At 45.4% G+C, this 20856-nt stretch overlaps 1 protein-coding gene across 1 annotated transcript in view; it reads right to left on the reverse strand.

Moving 5' to 3' along the window:
• The window catches only part of THSD4 (thrombospondin type 1 domain containing 4), a 579525-nt gene that overhangs the window by 548150 nt on the left and 10519 nt on the right, over positions 1-20856 (reverse strand). The window contains 1 exon segment of the mRNA XM_036028532.1: positions 3769-3877. Coding sequence (XP_035884425.1) covers positions 3769-3797 — 29 coding nt within the window. The 5' untranslated portion in view covers positions 3798-3877.

Here is a 20856-nt window from a genome sequence, read left to right on the forward strand (position 1 = left end):
AGGCATTTGGGCTAACATATAGTTATTGCGGGGGAGACTGCAAAACATCAGTCTCCCCCGCAATAACTATAGTGATTCAACTTTGAAACAGAAGGTTTTCCTTCCCTTCTTTTTAGATTATGAATCAATTAATTTCAAGAATATCCTGATATTGCAAGATGAGTTTCATCAAAAAACTGTTACTTATTGCAATTACTTACTTGTACAGCTCAAGATTTTCTTAATACTACGCAGCTAAAACAAGTGTAAAATCAACCAGATGCTGAGGCTGATCTACCAGCTACCAGTTATACATCCTGATTTCAAATTTTGGTGTTTATCCAAACAGACTCATTGATCTCATAATGTGTAAATACTACAAAGTTGAACATGTAAAATAAATTTATCTTAATAAAATACTGCCATTGGCTATTTTAAATATTGAGATTACATAGTATTTTGATTGAAGACCTTTTTAAAAATATATTTTATTGATTATGCTATTACAGTTGTCTCATTTCCCCCCTTATTCCCCTCCACCCTGCACACCCACTCACAATCCCCCCCTTTTAGTTCATGTCCATGAGTCATACATATAAGTTCTTTGGCTTATACATTTCCTATACTGTTCTTAACCTCCCCCTGCCTATTTTCTACCTACCATTTATGCTACTTTTTCTCTGTACTTTTTCCCTCCCTCTCCTCCTCCCACTCCCCTGTTGATAACCCTCCATGTGATCTCCATTTCTGTGGTTCTGTTCCTGTTCTAGTTGTTTGCTTGGTTTTGGTTTTTGTTTTAGGTGTAGTTATTACTAACTGTGAGTTTGCTGTCATTTTTTAAAGGATTCTGTAGTTTTTTTTTTAACATTTTATTTATTTATTTTTAGAGAAGGGAGGGAGAAAGAGAGAGAGAGAGAAACGTCAATGTGTGGTTGCTGGGGGCTGTGACCTGCAACCCAGGCATGTGCCCTTACTGGGAATCAAACCTGTGACACTTTGGTTCGCAGCCCGAGCTGAATCCACTGAGCTATGCCAGCCAGGGCTGAGTTTGCTGTCATTTTACTGTTCATATTTTTATCTTCTTTTTCTTAGATAAGTCCCTTTAACATTTCATGTAATATGGGCTTGGTGATGATGAACTCCTTTAACTTGACCTTATCTGAAAAGTCCTTTATCTGCCCTTCCATTCTAAATGAAAGCTTTGCTGGATAGAATAATCTTGGATGTAGGTCCTTGCCTTTCATGACTTGGAATATTTCTTTCCAGCCCCTTCTTACCCTCAAGATTTCTTTTGAGAAATAAGCTGACAGTCTTATGGGAACTTCTTTGTAGGTAACTATCTCCTTTTCTCTTGCTGCTTCTAGGATTCTCTCCTTATCTTTAATCTTGGGTAATGTAATTATGAAATGTCTTGGTGTGTTCCTCCTTGGGTCCAACTTCTTTGGGACTCTCTGAGCTTCCTGGACTTCCTGGAAGTCTATTTCCTTTGCCAGGTTGGGGAAGTTCTCCTTCATTATTTGTTCAAATAAACTTTCGATTACTTACTCTTCCTCTTCCCCTTCTGGCACCCCTATGATTCAGATGTTGGAACATTTAAAGATGTCCTGGAGGTTCCTAAGCCTTTCCTCATTTTTTTGAATTCTTGTTTCTTCATTCTTTTCTGGATGAATGTTTCTTTCTTCCTTCTGATCCACATCATTTATTAGAGTTCCAGTTTCCTACCCATCACTGTTGGTTCCCTGTACATTTTCCTTTATTTCACTTAGTATTGACATCATTTTTTCATCTAATTTGCACCCAAATTCAACCAATCCTGTGAGCATCCTGATCACCAGTGTTTTGAACTGTGCATCTGATAGGCTGGCTATCTTTTCATCACTTAATTGTATTTGTTCTGGAGCTTTCATCTGTTTTTTCATTTGGGCCTCTTTTTTTGGGCTCAGCACTCCTGCTATATATAAGGGGGGTAGCCTTAGGTGTTCACCAGGGTGGGTAACCCTCATCAGTGGGTTGTGATGCTGTATGTGGGGCAGGGGTCTGGGAGGGAACAATAGCACTTGCTTCGCTCTCTGCCAGATTTCAGTCCCTTCCAACACTTCCCCCAAGCAAATTGTGCCCTTCTGGTGCTGACTCCTGGGTGGGTGGGTTTGTGTACATTCTAGGACCCTGTGGGTCTCTCCAACGAACTCTCCTGTGAGGCTGGGAGTCTCTCCCGCTGCCTCCTCAACCCCCATAGATTTTTTCAATCCGTGGTTTGAGGGTTTATTTGTCCTCACTGGGACCCCGGTTTCGAGGTCTGTCTCGCTCCCCAAGTGTTCTTCCCGGTTTATCTGTACTTGAATGTGGGACCACCCAGTCCACAACCTACCACCTCACCCCATCCGCCAGGTGCAGCCTTGCAAGCTCCTGTACCCTCTGCCTAGCTGCCTGTTTCCGCCCCTCCTGCCAGTCTGGATGGATGTTTCTTCTTTAACACTTTGGTTGTCGGACTTCCATACAGTTTGATTTTCTGTCAGTTCTAGTTGTTTTTTTGTTTTTAAATTGTCCTTTTATTAGTTATGCAAGGAGGCACAGTGTGTCTACCTATGCCTCCATCTTGGCCGGAAGTCCTGATTAAAGACTTTTTAAAATTTTAATTCTTGTTCAAGTACAGTTTTCTGCCTTTTATTCCCATCCCAGCCCACCCCCAAAGCCATCTCCACCTCCCTCCTCTTTCCATCCCCCCTAGTTTTTGTCCATGTGTCCTTTATACTTGTTCCTGTAGACCCTTCCTCTTTTCCCCTGAAATTCCCTCCCCTCTCCCCTCTGGTCACTGTCAGCCTGTTCTCTATTTCAGTGCCTTTGGTTATATTTTGCTTGCTTGTTCATTTTGTTGATTAGATTCCTGTTAAAGGTGAGATCATATGGTATTTGCCTTTCACCACCTGGCTTATTTCACTGAACATAATGCTCTCCAGTTCCATCCATGCTGTCCCAAAGGGTAGGAGCTCCTTCTTTCTTTCTGCTGCATAGAATTCCATTGTGTAAATGTACCATAGTTTTTGATCCATTCATTTACTGATGGGCACATAGGTTGCTTCCAACACTTGGCTATTGTAAATTACGCTGATTGAAGACTTTTTAAAAAGGGTTTATTAGCTTAAAGTTTGGAAATAGCCTCGATGGCAGGGACAGCAGTTCCCAGCACAGGGCCCTCCTTCTGACTGCTCGGAGTGATTATGGCACATGGAGTGAAGGGCTCCCAGCCCTGGTTTCTGTTCTACCAATGAGAGATACTAGTGATTGTTCTGCTTACCTGTCATGGTGGATGTCAGGATCAAAGAAAAAATGTAGGGGAAAGTCACAGATGTTGTGAGCAGAAGGGACTAGAGATGCCACCTTTTAAATAATCCAGGTCAATTAAGTCAAAATCTGAGGAGATGCAGGCAGAAGATAATATTTTTCAAGCTCTTCAGGTAATTTTATTATGCACCCATGATATATATCCACTGATCTAATAATACCTCTATTAAAAATATCTGAGGCTTAAAATTTTTTTAGTTAAAAAATGGCAGGATACAGCTTAGAACTCAAGATACTTGGATCTCAATGCAAGCACCTCTCACCCCAGCACACAGCTCCCTCAGCCTCAGCCGCCCTTCTAAACAACACATTTATCACAAATGTGTACATGGTATATCAGAAATACCAGTGAGGTGCAGGCTCTCAAAGCTAGTTGCTATAAGAAACTGTCAAGTAAAACTCAAATATCAAAACTCTTACTGTCTTTTTAAGAGGTTCTCCACTTACCTGAGAGACCGCATGAAATGGAGAAACATGATGCTGTGGTCCAAGGGAAAAGCAAATGCTCCTGGGAGATAAGGCCAATTTTCTGCAGGTGGGAGTGGTGTTCAAACTCCTACAGAAGGAACAACAATGCTATTTTTAGTGTGGTGCTCAGGAAGATTGTACAGGCTATGATTCTACAGCCTAAGTAGGCCAATGAAACCAGAAGTGAGCAAATGGGAGACATGAGAACAAAAATTCCACTGACCAGTTATAGTTACCAGATTTTCCAATTGAAGTTTGATTACGTATGAACATTTGGTACCAAATTTATAGAACACTCGGCACAGTGACTGATCTACAGATGTTCAATAAATACCTATCAATGATTATCTCTGTGGACCCTGAAAAAGAAAATGTCTACTAAGAAAGGCTCCTGGTGGCTAACTGTATTTAAATTAAAAAAAAAAAGAACACCAAAGCCTATCAGCCATTTCTACACAGGGGCCTTTCACACAAACCGCACTCTAGAGAGAAAAAAGCCTGCACTGAACTGCCTGCTTCTGCACTGAAGTGCCTGTCCACACTATGTTCTGCCATCTGAACTAGCCCTTGTAAAGGAGTTCTTTGAGTCCCATTTCAACAATACTACTTCACGCTTTCCCCATCCAGTCAGAGCTGTGGAGCTCCAACCAACAGAGCAGTACCAATCATGATGAGAGGATGTGCAGTCCTCATTTGCATGAGGATAGACCAATCAGAAACCAGGGGCAGGGACTTCTGTCTATATAAGCCAACTACCCCCTGGCTCTGGGGGTGCACTTTGTCTTTCCACCAAAGACTGAATGCTGTGTTTCCCTGGCTGAGCTGAAACACCAAAGAGGTCTCCCTGGGACAGAGCAGAGCAGACCAGTGCAGGCCAGAGTTGACTGGTACGGAACATAGCAGAGCAAGGCATACTGGCCTGGAGCAGAGCAGACCAGGGAGGAGCAGAACAGAGCTGTCCAGCCAGAGAGGGTCTGGCCCTAGGGTTGCCTCCCAGCCATGATGTTTTGCACTGAATAAAGTTTCCTTTTTCACTGCACCCTAAATTGGGGATTACTGTTGGTGTTGAATTGGTGCCAATAACCATTAGTTGACACTTCGGACTCTGAGTTCATGGCCAAGCTGGCCTTAGGCAAACCTGCATTGGAGATTTACCCCCATTTATTGCAGGTTACTTAGCCATAGGAAAGTTATTTTGCCTGTCTTGGTTTCCTCAGTGTACAGCTGGTCTTCTTGTGTTTGGCTCCTCAACATAGCCATTTCCTTTGAGTGAGAGGTGGATAGCAAGGGCAGAACTGCGGGACCAGCATTAATCTCAGAAGTGGGTAAAAATACTAACAATACAAAGAAATGATGTACTGACCCATGCTAGAACATAGATGAACCTTAAAAATATTATCCTAAGTGAAAGATGCCAGCCACAAAGGCCATATTGTATGATCCCACATATAAGAACTATCCAGCATAAACAAATCTACAGAGACATCAATAGTTGCCGCGGTCTGGCAGGGGAGAAGGTGGGCTCATGCAAGGGTACAAGGTTTCCTCCTGGAGTGACAAAAACATTCTGATATTAGATTGTGGTGAGGGTTGCACAGTCCTGTGAATACACTAAAAGCCATCAAATTGTAAACTTTTAAATTGGTGAAGTATGTTATGTGAATTATATTTCAATAAAGCTTTTAAAACACTGCCTAGTGAACTACTGCAAGAACTGCAACAGTTCAGGGAGTGGACATATGCCCTGTGCCTGGTACAGAGTGACACTCAGGAAAAAGTAGCTCTGATAACGCTCATGCAAGAAGGTGAAGCAACACTTAAAATGTTATTACGATAACAACAGGAGGGTAACACCCCCTCACCCACAAATACTACTTTATTCAGAAGCCTTCACTGAACACAGTTTCTAAGCATCGTCAACAGTTTCAAAGTCTATGAACAGCCTCAGGTTTGGCTGCAATGTGATGGAACTTAGGAAGCAAAACCATGGCCCAGCCTCCTCTCCTCCTGCACCTCCTTTCTGAGAAAGACACACAAATGAAGCATGGTTTCTAGGTGTGCCCACAGGTCCTCTGTAATAGAGCCAGAACTTTCCAAAATCATTGGTTTCCAAATTCTTCCCAAGACATCACATTTCCTTCTCACCAGGGAGAATGGGAAGACAAGTTACAAGAATGTAAGAAAAGACAGTCATGGGAACCAGAAAATCCCATTTGCAAGAGAAAATAATCAAGATTTTAAAAGTTATCACCAGCCCTTTCTGAAGGTTATTAAGAAAGTAAAGCCTCTTAACTATAAGCACCCCTAATTAGCCATCAGCAACTCATGAAATTACTCATAGAACTGAAGACCCTTTAATTCTTGGGTCTCAGCCAGAAGTTGAGATCCACCAGGAAGAAAGCCAACAAGTGCAAATTAGAACAGCTAAAACTCCTCTGGATCTGAGGCACCGTCTTGCTCTTGGCAGGTATGTGGGAAGATGGGCTATAACTTGAGAGTCAGATAAAAACTTTGCTATGCTCCTGATGACCGGCAACTAATCAATAATTATTTACTCAGTCTGTGGTGTCTCCAGGTCCTCCGCAAGGGATTCAAGAGGAGGATAAAATCCCTGGCTGGCGTAGCTCAGTGGATTGAGCACTGGCTGGGAACCAAAGTGTCGCAGGTTCGATTCCCAGTCAGGGTACATGCCTGGGTTGCAGGCCATAACCCCCAGCAACCACACACTGATGTTTCTCTCTCTCTCTCTCTATCTCCCTCCCTTCCCTCTCTAAAAATAAATAAATATTTTTTAAAAAAGAGGAGGATGAGTCAACATGGGATCTCATTTTATAATCCAGCTTAGGTGGGTAAGATTTAGGGACATGGAATTGTCTGGGAAAAGGATGGTGTTATCCAGAACAGCACAGGGTAAGTGTTGGTACACGGAGACCCAATGTACTAATGAAGCCAGTTCAAGACAAGGAGAATTGCTGTAGAGGGCTGGTGGGGCACCAGCAAGGACGATGGGACTCAGAATCAGCCCTTAGCCTGTGCAGGTTACAAGCGAACAACCAACAGCAGTGATGAACGCACTGCAGTCTGAAAGACCTGGGTCTGAGACCAGCACCCCCATTTATGACCAGGTCACCTTTGGCAATTAACGCTTTGTCTTTCCATTTCCTCGTCTGTAAAACGGGGATAACATTTGCTACTACGCCACAGGGTTGTTGTATTAATAATTATTTATTGAGACTGTATTACCTGGGTGCTAGACACACACACACACACATGCACACATGGTACCTGCCTTGAAGGAGCTCACAGTCTAGATGCCAGAGGGCCATATACTTTAAACAAACTGAAACATAAATAAGAATAAAAATTAAATTGTGATAAGAACCTTGGATACAAAGTCCCAGGTACCTCAGAAAGTGTGCTGGGCAGTGGTCAGAGAAGGTGCCACTGAGGAAGTGACCTTCATGCTGGGGCTTGAGGGTTGAGCGTCAGCCTGGTGAAAGGAATGGAGGCCACTCAGCGAGGTGACGGGAACCTGGCCATCCAAGGAGAATGTGGGAAGAGCTGACCCCTATTTACCAGACTATGGTAAATGAAGGTTGAGGGGGACAAGGGAAAGGGAGGTCTCAGAACGACTCTCCAGATTTCTGGTGGATGGAGGCAGCGAAGAGAGGTGCTCACAGAGCTTGTTAGTTTTGACAGGAAAGGAAGGGCACCATTGAGGGGAGAGGGTGTGATGTAAAGCAGTGTTTTCCAAATCAGACAAGAAGTCAACCAGAAAAACATCTTACGTTACTAAAAGAATTTGAAAATAGATTTACAACCGCTGCTGATAACCATGAACTTTGTCTTCTGTGTGTATTTTGCCTTCAGATCTTTGCTGAAAATAGAATGAGGCCATCGTGATTAGCATGTCATTTGAAATATGGTCTCTTTCATCTTTAGCTCATCCTTTTAAAATTTATATTTTCAATATATGTTTTATATGCTCACATAATACATTGATATGTTAAAAATAACCGAACATACATCAGAGCTGCACACTCAAAACATTTTTCACTGATGGGGTGTGCAATCAAAAAAATTGGGAGGCCACTGCTCTAGAATGCTTTTGACCAATTTTTTGTCAGATTTGATGAGTCGGTTTTTCCCATCGCATGGCTGTCCCAGAGGCGTTTGCACCAGCTCAGCAGGCTCCTCAGTGGTCACTGGGCCTCCGTTGATGAGTACTGTGTTAAATCGGCTCTGTGTTTCAAACTGCGGGCCATGACCCATTAGTCCTTCATGAAATCAATTTCATGGGTCGTGACCTGCACTTTTAAAATAAAATAAAAAAGATTTAAAAAGGAGAGAACTCCAGTGTTTACCACAGAGTAAAGGGAGGTATTTCCCACCCTGGCTCAGTCAGGAAGGTTGAGAGCCCCTGCTCCGGAACCGGGAGGCAGCGGGGGATTCTATGGCTGAGGCAAAAAAAAAAATCGTGAAGATAGGCAAAGCCATGTTGTCCAAGCCCCAGAAAAGTGGCACCAGGAGAATTTTTGATGAGATGGGCAAGAAAGAGCCATTGTAGGTTCTGGAGCAGGGAGGGACCTGATGAAAGTGAGGTTTCCTGAAGATCCGCTGGGCCCCAGAGCGCAGTGTGCGGCTGAGTAAACGCGCAATCTGTGGCGCCGAGTTGCCTTCTGGGCTTTGCTCCTGCTGATTTACAACCTTTCTTGACAGTGAACAAAACATCTAACAATCCAGTTTCTGTTCCAACACACACTCCCTGGGGATGGAGGCCCCACCTTCTCTCCTTTCCACAAAGATCTACAGGAAGGCTGACAAGTCACCTAATTTAGTTCAGGCCAAAGTCACGGTCCCCACATGTCAGGTGCAAATGTCAGGAAGCTTCAAGGCTCACAATGGCGGGGACAGGGAGAAGGGCCACAGCAGATCTCACCCAGAGCAAAGAATGGCTCCCCAACCTCAGAAGGTGCCACTGTGCTCCAGACAATGCATTGCTCTGCTCCTCCCACCCACACCCCACCTCTGAGTGTCCTTCCTGCCCGTTTTCCGTAGGCCTCACCCGAACTCCTGGAAGACCCCCCTGATTTTAGGCCATACCCTAGAAGAGAAAGATCTGCTCAGCCCCTCACATCTGGGTTCCTCCCCACTTGCAGCCACATCCCAACTGCAGGATGAACTCCACCTCCCTCCCTCCCACACTCAGGATTCTCCCCCTGGAAATCCCACAATGTACAGCAACTGCCCAGACTAACAAAAGCCTAGTCCCTTGGAGAGACAGTGACTCACCAGCACAAGAATAAGGACCTAAGATTTCAGGAAGAGGCAGTTCCAGAGCCCAAATCAGCACCCAGTATCACATGGTGAGCCTGAGACTCAGAGCCTGCCATTGCTCTGTGAAAGCCAGCCGTGAGGGTTCCGACTGACTGGGAGCCTCCACACGGGGCCTACATCACGCCCCGTCCTGTGTTCACCAGTGTCATCAACGCGTCTTCTCTGGCCCTTCTACCATGGTCACAAACGTTCATCTCAAAGAACTGAGGCCCACTGTTGGCAGCGTCCCCTACTTGACTTCCAGCTGTCTACCTATGGAGGACCAGACGGCAGCTCCCTGCATCAGTGTGTCTCACCCACTCTTGTGTTCCATCATCAGAGAAGTGGAAGAAGAGTCAGTTAGCAACTTTTACTAAGCACCACATACAGGACATAAGTCATGTTATTTAATCCTCACAGCAAAACTGAGGCCACGCAGCGGGCCGAGGGCAGGGCGGGGATGAACACGGACCACCAACACTGGAGCTGGTCTTCTTTTCACTCTACTAGACTCACTGCCTCCCACCTGGTGGACGATCTTGCACAGCTGGACACTCAGTAAATAAATGAATGGCTGGATGAACGAATGAGTAAGCAGGTGCTATCCCGGAGGGCTGGATCTACCTCACAGATTTGCTAGGAGACAAAACATTTCGGAAATGACTGTTTATTGTGTCATGAACATCACCTACAGCAAAGTACAGCCAAGGTGAGCAATTTAGTGACCTATTATTTTGATAATAACAAGGAAACTGAGGACATTAGCAAACATCTATTGAGTGATTACTGGGTGTCAGATGGGGTCAAAGTGTAACAGGGTGCAGCCAAGAGGGGGACCCCAAATAGGGATCTGGAATGGGGTCCAGAACTCAAGGTATTCAGGAAATATCAGGATGTCCTCACCCTCGCCCCCAGGTGTGGGTTGGGGGAAGGGACAAATGGAGCAGGGCCATTGAGAGCTGTTTCACATAGCAAGAGCTTTGCAGCTAACCTCTGGCATGGTCATTTAACATATCTATAGCCTTTGGCTGGTTGCTTAGATATGTTAAATAGCTGTGGCCATGCTCTGAGCCAGGGGAATGGAAGTAACTTCCCCACCTAGACATAACTGGGGGGCAGGTCCCCCGAGTTACAGCCCCTGCATGGGAGCTTGGAGATGACTGGCTCCATGACATGGAGCCACACCTGCCCAGGCTCATGATGGCAGCCCAGTAAAGCTGGAAGGATATGAGTTCTGGCATGTGAGGCTGATTGTAGGAGGAGTCGGAAATGAGGCTGCAGAGGAAGACTGGCGCGGGGATTTAAACCCAGACACGGCAGCCATTGGAGAGAGAACTATGCGGCTTTGGCAGTGCAGAAAGGATCGCAGCTATTGAGAGAGGGAGAACCAGTTGGCTTTGGCAGAGTGGCGACCCACCTCCCCGCAGCTTTGTGGGGAGAAGCATGCGGTTTTGGCTGAGTGGGGACTCCCGTGGCTCTGGGAGAGAGGACTATGCAGCTGGAACTGTGGAGAGAGGACCACATGCCTTTGCCAGAGTGGGGATCCCTGAAGCATTAGTAGGGGGAACCACCACCGGGCTTTAGCAGAGATCCCAGCAACACAGCTGATGGTGCTGGGAACCAAGGGAGGTCTACCAGTCTAGCACGGATTACTGGGAAGAACTGGGAGCTGCCTGAGCCATGGACTTCTATTTCTTCTCCTGAGATACGGTACCCCAGACTGGGCAAAGGGGGAAGGGAGGACTGTGTCTGTTTGTGGGTGTTTTAAGGGGCTTTGGAATTTTGATGAAGACATTAAGTCACTACTTTAAGTTTGTATAGCATTAAATAGACATTTCCTTTCCTTTTCACGAATCTCTGGCATTGAGAGACATATTTCCTACAGGTGGCGGACAAAACGGACCTGGGGGTTTCTTACAATAATAGTATATCGTCCCAGGCCCCCTCCTTGTTGTGCTCTGTAACAAAAGTGCTTCATACATATTAACTCATTTTGTTCTCACACCCCTGACAGAGGCACCACTGGGAAATGGAGACACAGAGGAGTCAACTAACTTTTCCAAAGTCACCCAGCTGGTAGGTGGCAGAGTCAGGACTCAAACCCAGGCAGCCAGAGCACAGAGTGTATGCACTTAACCCTCATTCGACCATGTCTTCTGCCCCACACAAACAGGGCTGGCCTAAAAGATCAAAACACGGGTTGCTGGTGTGGGTCTTTTCCCAGGTGTCATCTTCAAGACCAGCTTGGAGATAAGGGGCACTGTGGGCCTGAATGCATGAAGTCCTGCAGCTGCAACACAGCAGAGTGGCCTATGGCCCCTGCAGGCTAGCTCCACCCTCCCTCCTGAGGTCCCTGAGTGTTTGTTTGTGGGGCAGTCTGGTCACCAGCTAATGAGCTCATAATGCCTACTGGCTTAGGGTTTGTGCAAGATACTTGATAGGACGAGGGGGGTGCAGCGGGGTCCCTGCCCTTGAGGAGTCTACACACGTATTGAGGCAGAATAACAATTTTTTTTAAATATACAAATGAATATTTCTTTGACAATGATAAATTACCTCAGACCATGTGCCCAGTGGCTGGCACAGGCGAAAAGGAGCCCCCATATCCAGAGCAGCAAATAGCACAGCAGACTTTATGGTGAGCATGCCCTTATTCTTGCTATATGCTGGGCACTGCACCACAGACTTTATGTACCATCTCATCTAATCTCATAGAAATTCTACAAAGTGGATAACTCGTGCTGCCCCAGGTTACAGAGGAGAAACTGAGGCATAGAAAGGTTAGTGGATTTCCCATGGCCCACAGCTAGTAATTGGGCATGCTGGTAGGCTTCAAAGCCAGGCAGTGTGACTGCAGAGCCCACCCTCTGAACCCTGCGCTGGATGCCTCTGGGTTGGGGGTCCTTTATGGACCAGGCAGGCTTGAGGGATCAGAAGAATGTGAGCTAGCATCTCAGGCACAGGGAAGCAATAGCTGGCTGAGGGACGAGGTTTGGGGAAAAATGAAGGCTTCTGGAATCTTCAAAAGAAAACGAGGGACTTGTGTGTTTTGTGAATAAACAAACACCCTGGTGGAAAAAGAGCACATTGTGAATGAATGACAGAGGGTAGAGGACCAAAGAGCCACCAAAGCCCAGTGAGCCAAAGGGGAGGTGGAGAGGAGCAAGCTGGGAAGTGGGGATCGGGGGAGGCTGTCCCGCACCATCCTGAGGTGGTGGGCAGTGGAGGAGGTGCATTCACAGTGTCTTCCATGCCACTCAACTGCAAAGACGCAGTGGGTCTTGGAGAAAGAACTTTGACTAGAGAAGGGAGAAGGCTTTCAAGAAGGGCAGGCAGAAAACAAGAGGCAGAAAAAGAGGTGTTCTTATTTCTTGAAGGTACACCCCACTTAAAATGAAAGCATTATCCGGAGCAGGAAGAACAGAGGCAGGGACACCCTTTAAATAGCTTTCCTGAACAATGTGGTGGGCAATGTGCCAATCCACAGTGGAGACATAGAAGCTCAGAAGCTTAAAACAGGGTCTAGAAGCTTAAAAGGGACATCTTCTCTTTTAACAGATACCAAGCATGCTGGATGGAGAGCTTCTCAAGGCCAGGGCTATGTTTTTCTCACCTTTACATCTTTACCCACCTGGGCCTGGTCCAGATGGCCATTCAATGAAAGTCTGATGAATTAACAGGTGAACAGATGAATGGAGGAATGAATAAAGGATGAATAGCATGTCTAACAGACTTTTACTTCTTTGAAAGCAGGGTCCACGTCTGGTTACACTCTGTCTGCTATTGCTAATGCCCATGGAATGTCTACAGCCTGCCCTAGGACCAGGGAAGGTGGGCTAACCCACCTCTGATGTGTGTTGCCTCCAGGGAGGGCCCAACCCTCCCGAGCCCTCTGGTGGCCATTGTCACTCTCCACAGCTGTTTCAGGGAATCCCACCCCCGGCAGCAGGGCACTGGGAAAGCTGACCTTGTAGCCTCAGGCTGGTCACATGTCCAGCCTCTTCCTACTGGGCCAGAGCCAGCCAGAGGAATGTTCTCCTGATGCTCCTTCTGCCCTGGGTCTTTGCTGAGCCCACGCAGAGCCCACCCCTGTTTCCTGGTCACATTCAAACCCAGGCACAGAATTCCTTCCTTCCCATGGAAGCTCCACACCACAGACTGGCTTGTTTGCCCACAGCAACATGACAACCTACAGAATCTGAATTGGGAGGAAGTGTTGGGAAGACTGTTAAAACTCCCAGGATACTTTCAAGTCCACCCCTTTCAGTGTGGGTTTTGTTACTTATTAAAGAAAGCACCTGACTTCTCCTTTCTTACCTGGAGAAATTAGGTAATCACCCTAGTTAGTTAAGGACTTCAACACAATTGCACCATTTTCATGGTCATCAACATTGATGGAATTTGTATTTGTTTTCAGCCCTAAAAAACATTTCCCAGGTAACTAAGCAAACCTTCAAGGGCAGAAGTATCAGGCAGGAGAGACATTTAAAATAAACAAGCCAGTTGTTCCCGCTTCTGCACAGTTGCTTTTTCCATTTCAAGTGACAGGGTCCTGCAGATCAACAGGAGAAACACACTGAGTAAGAGCACTTCCTCTGCCCCAAATATTCCTCAGTCATTGATTTACAGCATTTGATAAATCTGGTTGAATTTCTTTACTTCTGTGGAAGTCTGATATGGAGAACTCCAATTGAGCAATTGTGTATTGTTATGATTTATGCTCATCCTTCCTTCCCGTAATGTGGGATTACAAAAGAGGAAAGAGTCCCTGAAGATTTATTTTGTATACTCCTGCCACCTAGAGTAGCAGCTGGGGCGTGGTAGGTGTTTGGCGATGACAGACAGCTGACTGACGTTCAGTCTCACTTGAGGGCCTTCTCCCCAAGGCGTGAGCGTACTGTGTTTCCAAGGTGCTGCTGCCCAGCCCAGGATCTGAACAGACACTCTCCTTTTCTGTGGTAACTGCTCACTGTTTCTGAAATTAACACCAGCGAGGTCATCCTCTGCACCACTTTTAACACACACAAATGAGCAGCTATGGTGCTCGAGGCAGGCCACTACAGAGTCAAAGCCTCGGGGACATACTCTGGCCTTCCTCCCTGCTCAGTCACAACCTCTCCCCAGCATCCTCTGCCAAAAGCAGTATGTAGTTCCTGGGTTACAATTATCAAAGGAAACAAAAGCAAACAGCCACAGCAAGGGAACCACAGATTTTGTGACGTGCCACCAAGGCCTCTCCAAGAGATGATCCATCTCATTCCAAAAATCTGTATACTCTACAACCACCTGGTGAAAGGCAGGTGGATACAGCACTAAAGGCAGCTTCGGCTCAGGCTAAGCTACCCTCCCTCCTGGTCTTCCTTCTCTTCCCTCTGATACAAGGTCCAGGTGCTGCCACCTACAGATGGCTTCTTGCCAGTCTGACAAGCACCTGGGTGCATCTGTGTATACCTACACAAGCACACGCACACAAAAACACACATGTATGTTGGGAAAGGAGGGTGCTCCAAGTGCACTTACACTGAAAGAACAAACTCACAGAAAATACCACGTTCATCCACAAAATAGGCCAAAGGGAGACTTCAGGGCTGGGTGGAACACTGCAAGGTGATATTGTTTTAGGGAAAAAAAATCTGTCTATAGAATTATACATGTTTACTGAGGAAAATTTAAAAACTGGGAAAATCATAAAGGAAAGACATAATTACTCACAATTCACAATCTAAATTAACCACTGTGAAACTCTTTGGTGTTCTTCCTTCTGGTCTTTATTCTATGTAGAATGCTTATACATATTATCTGCATGTTTTACACATATTTCTACATAAACAAAATCACATACAGTTTTGCATTCTGTTATGTTAAAACATAAACTTCTCACTAGTAATCTTCAGAAATATTTTTAATTACTGCATAACAATGGTTCATCCTATGAAAGCCAGATGTCTAGTTAAGTTCCCTAATTGTTGGAATCTGTGATGAACATCTTTGTATAAAATTCCTTTTCTGCTTTGCTGCTTAGTTCCTTGCAAGAGATTTCTAAAAATAGAATCATTAAGCCAAAATGTATGACTATTTAAGATCCTTCATACACATGGCCTATTTTCAAAGAGTAACTCCACCTAAAATCCCACAGGTAGTAGATGATATAGACATATTTGCCAAGTGATAGCATTATCTAATCTTTCCTAAATTGATAATTAGTTAGGTCACTGCAACAAACCATCCCAGCATTTCAGTGACTTAATACAACAAAAAGTTTTTTGTTTGGTTCACTGTCTAATGTGGGTAGGCAGGGCCGGCCATTCCGCGCCACACAATCATGCAGAAATCCAGGAGCCCAGGCTCTTTCATCTAGCAGCTCCCGCACTGTCTTAGGCCTCAGGAACCCTGACTACTTTTTTCCCATCCAGGAACAAACAGGGGAAAAGAGAAGCTGCGGCAGGTTGAACTAGCAGCTCCGTAAAGGCAGCTTCCATCACTACCACTCGTGCTCCATTACGCAGCTTAGTCAGAGCGCCACAGTCACCACAAGAGAGCAGAAAATGTGCCTGTACTCCTAGGAGGGAGCCTTCTGGTGGGCACCCCTGGTACCGGATGGGCACTCCATGTGTTTGTAGCAATAGGCAAAAACAAAAAAAGGAACTCATTTTAATACGTACTCTTTTGATGTTAGCAAAGTGGAACAGATTTTCATTTTCATTAGCCACGTGTACTGTCTCTTTCTACAGCCTCTTTACCAATGTTCCTGTGACGCTAATAATGTTCTGAATTGATTTTAAGAGCTCTTTCTAATATTAAGGATGGTAACCCTTATTTTATCAGTGACCCTTTTTAAGTTCAATTTTTGTCTTTTAATTTTGTTTATAATTTTTATGTAAACAAGTTTTTATTTTATGTCTTTGAATCGATCCATTACATCCTTTGTGACTTTTCAGATTAATATCTCATCAGAGAATCACAAAGCACGAAAACACTGGGAGATTCTAGCCCAACTCCCAAATTCCACCATTTTGAATTCGTGATTTACAGATGAATAAATTGATACTCAATGAAATAAAATGACTGGTGCAAAGTTTTCAGTTAATTATAGACAAAGCTAGGATTGGGGATTTAAAAAATTTATTAAGTACACCATACATGACAGGCTAGGCTAAACACTTTTCAGATATTTTGATTGGTTCTCAAGACAACTCTCTGAGGAAGGTGTTGCCGACCTCCCTATTTTACAGAAAAGGGGACTGAGGCTGCGAGCAGTGAAGCAATATGTCTGAGGTCACAGAGCTAGTACGTGGCAGCCACGCGATCTGAGCCCCAGACGCGCAATCCTTGGAGCACGGCTTGTCTGGCACGACAACAGAGAACGCCTGTCGGGTCTCCTGACACCGCATCAAACCTGCAAGCCCAGGGGCTGTGGCCTGGGCCCTGGCCAGGGCAGATGCTGCGTGTGAGGTTGTGCCCGGCCTGCTCACTCCTGGGCGGTTGTGGCCTTGAGTCCAGGGTATTTCCTCAGTGCTCCCATGCATTTGCCTGTCCAGAACGCATCCCGGCTCAGTGTGCCGCAGCCACCATAAATCAGCCAGCCACACACTCTGCCCCTGGTGCTTCTGAACATCAGGGGAAAGGATTTGCCTTTTCCTGCTCAGCTCTGCATTGACAGTTGAGTTATGTCATTACTTTTTTAAGTGATAGAAATCTAGTCAATGATTTGTAGCAGTTACTACTGTGTAATGTATCCAAAAGGCTCTGGGTGCCCTCACAGAAAAAAGCAGAAACCTAGCAAATTAGTCTTACTTCCCTGACACAATTCTGTGACAGGCTGGTATTAGGTAAAGCTTAAATCAGCTGCCATAATTAAGATTATAATAAATGAAACAGAGAGCTATCTCATAAAATAAGAAACATTTTCAAGGAAACCAAGAGGAGCAAGTCATAGGGGTCAAAGGTCACCCAGAGGTCAAGGGGAACAATAAAAGGCAATTGGGTATAGCAAGAATAAAACTTTTTCTTGTACTCCATTGTCAATGGCCAAGCAAATCCATTCCCTTCTGGTGTCTTCTGTCTGTCTTGTTGGTCTCCCTATGACCTAAACCAGGCCTAGAAAAACACTAGCAATAACCCAGCCCTCACTAATAAGCTGTGTAGGCTGGGTGAGGTCTCTTACACTGTGACCTCTTTGGCCATTCTTTCACACTGAAGTCTCAGAAACCAACATCTCAAGACCTATCCTCTTATTCATGCTGCTTTCTTGTATTTCTAATTTCCTCCTGCTGATGGCTCACCTAAGATGAGTAATAGAGGGACCAGGTTACCAGCTCCATACCACGCTCTCCATTTGCCCAGATGTCCTCCTTTGGTGGTGACATCACCATTCTACCAGTAATAAAGCTCAAAGCTTCCCTGGCCTTCTGTGACTTGCCCTCCTGTGTGCCCTAGGTCCAGTTTCTTGCCAACACACTCAACTCTTCGCTTGTATTATCTCTCAGATTTACAAATGATCTCTCCCTCCATGTACACCAGCCTCATCCAAATCGTCCTCCAGATAATTACAGTCAGGGTTTCCTTAATTTGCCTATGCACCTCGTCAGAAATCAGAGGGGCATATTTCTGGGTTCTCTGTTCCGTTCCACTGAACCATGTGCCGATCACTCTGCCAACATCACGTAGTCTCGAGGATTGTAGTTATGTAAGTCTTGAAACCTGGTAGACTGATTCTTCCTACTTTATTCTTCTTTTTCAAAACTATTTGCAGAAGTTTGACGACACTGTATCTTAGTATAGATTTCTCTTTGGAATTCAGTAAGCTCCTTGAATATGTATGTTTGTGTCTTATCCTCACCTTGAGAAGTTTTCGGCAATTAGTTCATTGAGTACTTCGTCCAATCCCACCCTCTATCTTCTCTCCTAGGATTTCAAACACACATCATATCTTCTGTCAAGGCCTACAGGTCCCTGAGGATCCGTTTCTTTTTCCTCCCCACAATCTGTTTTCTCTCTGTTGTTCAGATTGGGTAATGTTACTGTTACATGTTCGAAGTCATTGACTCTTTCCTCTGCCATTCCCATTCTCCTGTTTAGACTGCCCAGTGAGATTTTGTTTCAGTTACTGTTTTATTCAGTCCTAAAATTTTCTTTTTGGTTCTCCTTTATAGCTTCAGTTTCTTTACTGAGACTCTTTCTGTATTCTTCTCATGTTTTTTCAAGCATGACTATCTCACTGACATGCTGTGATGCCAGCTGCTTCAAAACCTCTGTGGGACGGTTTCCACACGTCTGTCTCCTCGGTGCCCGCAGTGACTCAGAGTCTCATTTCCTCAGTTTGAGATCTTCCTGCTTCTTGGTGTGATAAGTGATTTTCAGTTAAAGCCTGGACATTTTAGGTGTCATGTAACGAGGCCCTGGGTTTTCCTTAAACATGGCGCTGTTCCAGCAGGGGCAGGGGGCACCACCTCATTATGGTCAGGCAGGGGTAGAAGTCCAGGTGCCCCACGTGGCTTCCACTGATACCCAAGGGGCAAAGGGAACTCATCGTTACTGTTGAGCACGTGTGGGAGTTCCAGCTACGCGACAGGTCTGCACCGATACCCCCCTTGCTGGGAGGGTAGGAGTCTGCGTGTGGGCAGCAGGGGCAGGTGTGGGGAGAAGGTGACGCGTGGCTTTGTTGGGTTGGGTGTTGATAAGGGCTCTGACTAGCCATTGGGCTTCCTCTGACCACCTCAGTGGGGAGAGGAGAGATGTCTCAGTCCTGCTGAGTGGAGTGGAAGTCCAGGCTCCCCACACATCTCAACTGAGAACAGGTGCTCAGAAATGGCCGAGGCTACATCACCATTCGTTCAGGAATGAAGAGTTAATGGCTCTAGAGATGAAGCATGGATTGCTGGAGGCCAACTAGTAAGTTAGTGGTGAAGTCAGAGCTGAATGCCCATGCCCGTGGCTCCAAGACCACTTGTCTATAATCCGAAGAGTTCCTACAGCACAGGACAAGCCAGCCCCCAGCCCAATATAAAAATCTAACCAGCCAAAGGGTAGTGGCTGCCTCCCTCTACATCCTGCCAGACCCCGAGGCCAGAAAGCACACGTGGTAATGTGCCATCACCCCCTAAACAACACAAACACACATCTACTGAAGACAGACCTTCTAATCCAACACACACAGAAAAGCCATACTCGTGAGCCAAGAACTACAGCATCACAGTCACCTTCAGGGCTGGTGGTCTTCCATCTGGAGAGGATCTTGGCTTTCCTACTGTCAGAATCCCGGACACAAAGATACATCCAGGAGCTGCAGAACACAGGGCAGTCCGCAGGCCAAGCTCCTGGCTGGAGAGCAGGGTCTGCGCCCGGCTGGAGGCGCCTTCCGTAGTCTTGGGGCCTCTTGTCTGGCCCTGGCCGGAGGCCTCAGCACAGCATTGCTTATTCTCCAGCAGGGGAAAACTAGTGACCCAGGAGAGGAAACTGCTTTCTAACAGCCTTTGTTTTTATTTCCATTTAAAAAGGTTACTGACTCTACTGCATGTGGACAGAACCAAAAGTAACAATTTCAAAGAAGCTCAGCATGTTTTGGAGCTGACCAAATATACAGAACTTTGGGGAGGGGAGTAAAAGAGAGAAAGGGAACAAACATTCATCCCACATTTACCACACGCCTAACACAAGCCTCAGGGTCCCTTCCACGTGTGCCCCTGGCTATTAGAATTAAAGTTCCAGCCAGAACCAAGTCCCATCCCCCACCATGGCCATCAGCCTGCTGAGAGTGCGGCCGAGTGGCTAGAGTCTAGGACAGTATGAAATAATAACCAGTTTCATGGTATACAATTTGAATTGTGAAATTTATTTATAAAGTTATTTGATGTCTAAATTTCTGAATAACATGATTTAAATTGTTAAATTTGTTAAAATAACTTCTTAAAGAACTACAAACTGTGGTGAAGTAACGGCCTAGGGTGGTAACATGCAGGCTGATATTAGAACTTGTGAATTAAGCTATACTTTAATGAACCCTGGAACTTCTATGAGTGATTTGGTTGACTATTGGGAAATTTTAACATTCACTCTTTTTACAACTTAAAACAACTTTCAAATATTGTAGTCATCTAGACCCGGCGTCAGCAACCTCTGGCCAGAGGGCCAAACATGCCCCAATTGCCTGTCTTTGTCAAATGGCTGAACAAAAATCAAAAGAAGAAAACTGTTTTATTATGTGAAAATTATATGACATTCAAATTGCAGTGTCCATAAATAAAATTTTACTGGAATACAGCCCAGTTCATTCATTTATGTATCATCTACAGCCACTTTTGTGCTCAAGAGGCAGAGTTGATTAGTCACAGCAAAGACCATCCAGCACGCAGAGCTGAAATACTAACTCTTGGGCCCTTTACAAAAAATGTCTGCTGACCCCTGATCTAGACAGTCTGTCTAACGATGATGCCAGACTACAGCACACTGAGCCGTGATGACAGCACCAACAACAGCCAGCGTGGCTACCAAGGAAGCCAAGTAACTGTCCTGAGATACCAAGCGGGCCATTTATGAGCAAACCCACTGTGCAACGTTAGAGATAACACCTACAATGTGAAAAGCAACATTAAGGCAAAACCCAGATATATTCTAAGAATGCATCAAGCACACATGCATACTCTTTACATTTATTTATTCTATGGGAAAAATAGTCTGAATTAGGAGAGGTCTGAATCCCATGAGGTCCTGAAGAATGTCGCCCTACCATAAAACATAACAGGCTTCTACTTC

This window comes from Phyllostomus discolor, chromosome 1, assembly GCF_004126475.2.
Source record: "Phyllostomus discolor isolate MPI-MPIP mPhyDis1 chromosome 1, mPhyDis1.pri.v3, whole genome shotgun sequence".
NCBI lineage: Eukaryota > Metazoa > Chordata > Mammalia > Chiroptera > Phyllostomidae > Phyllostomus > Phyllostomus discolor.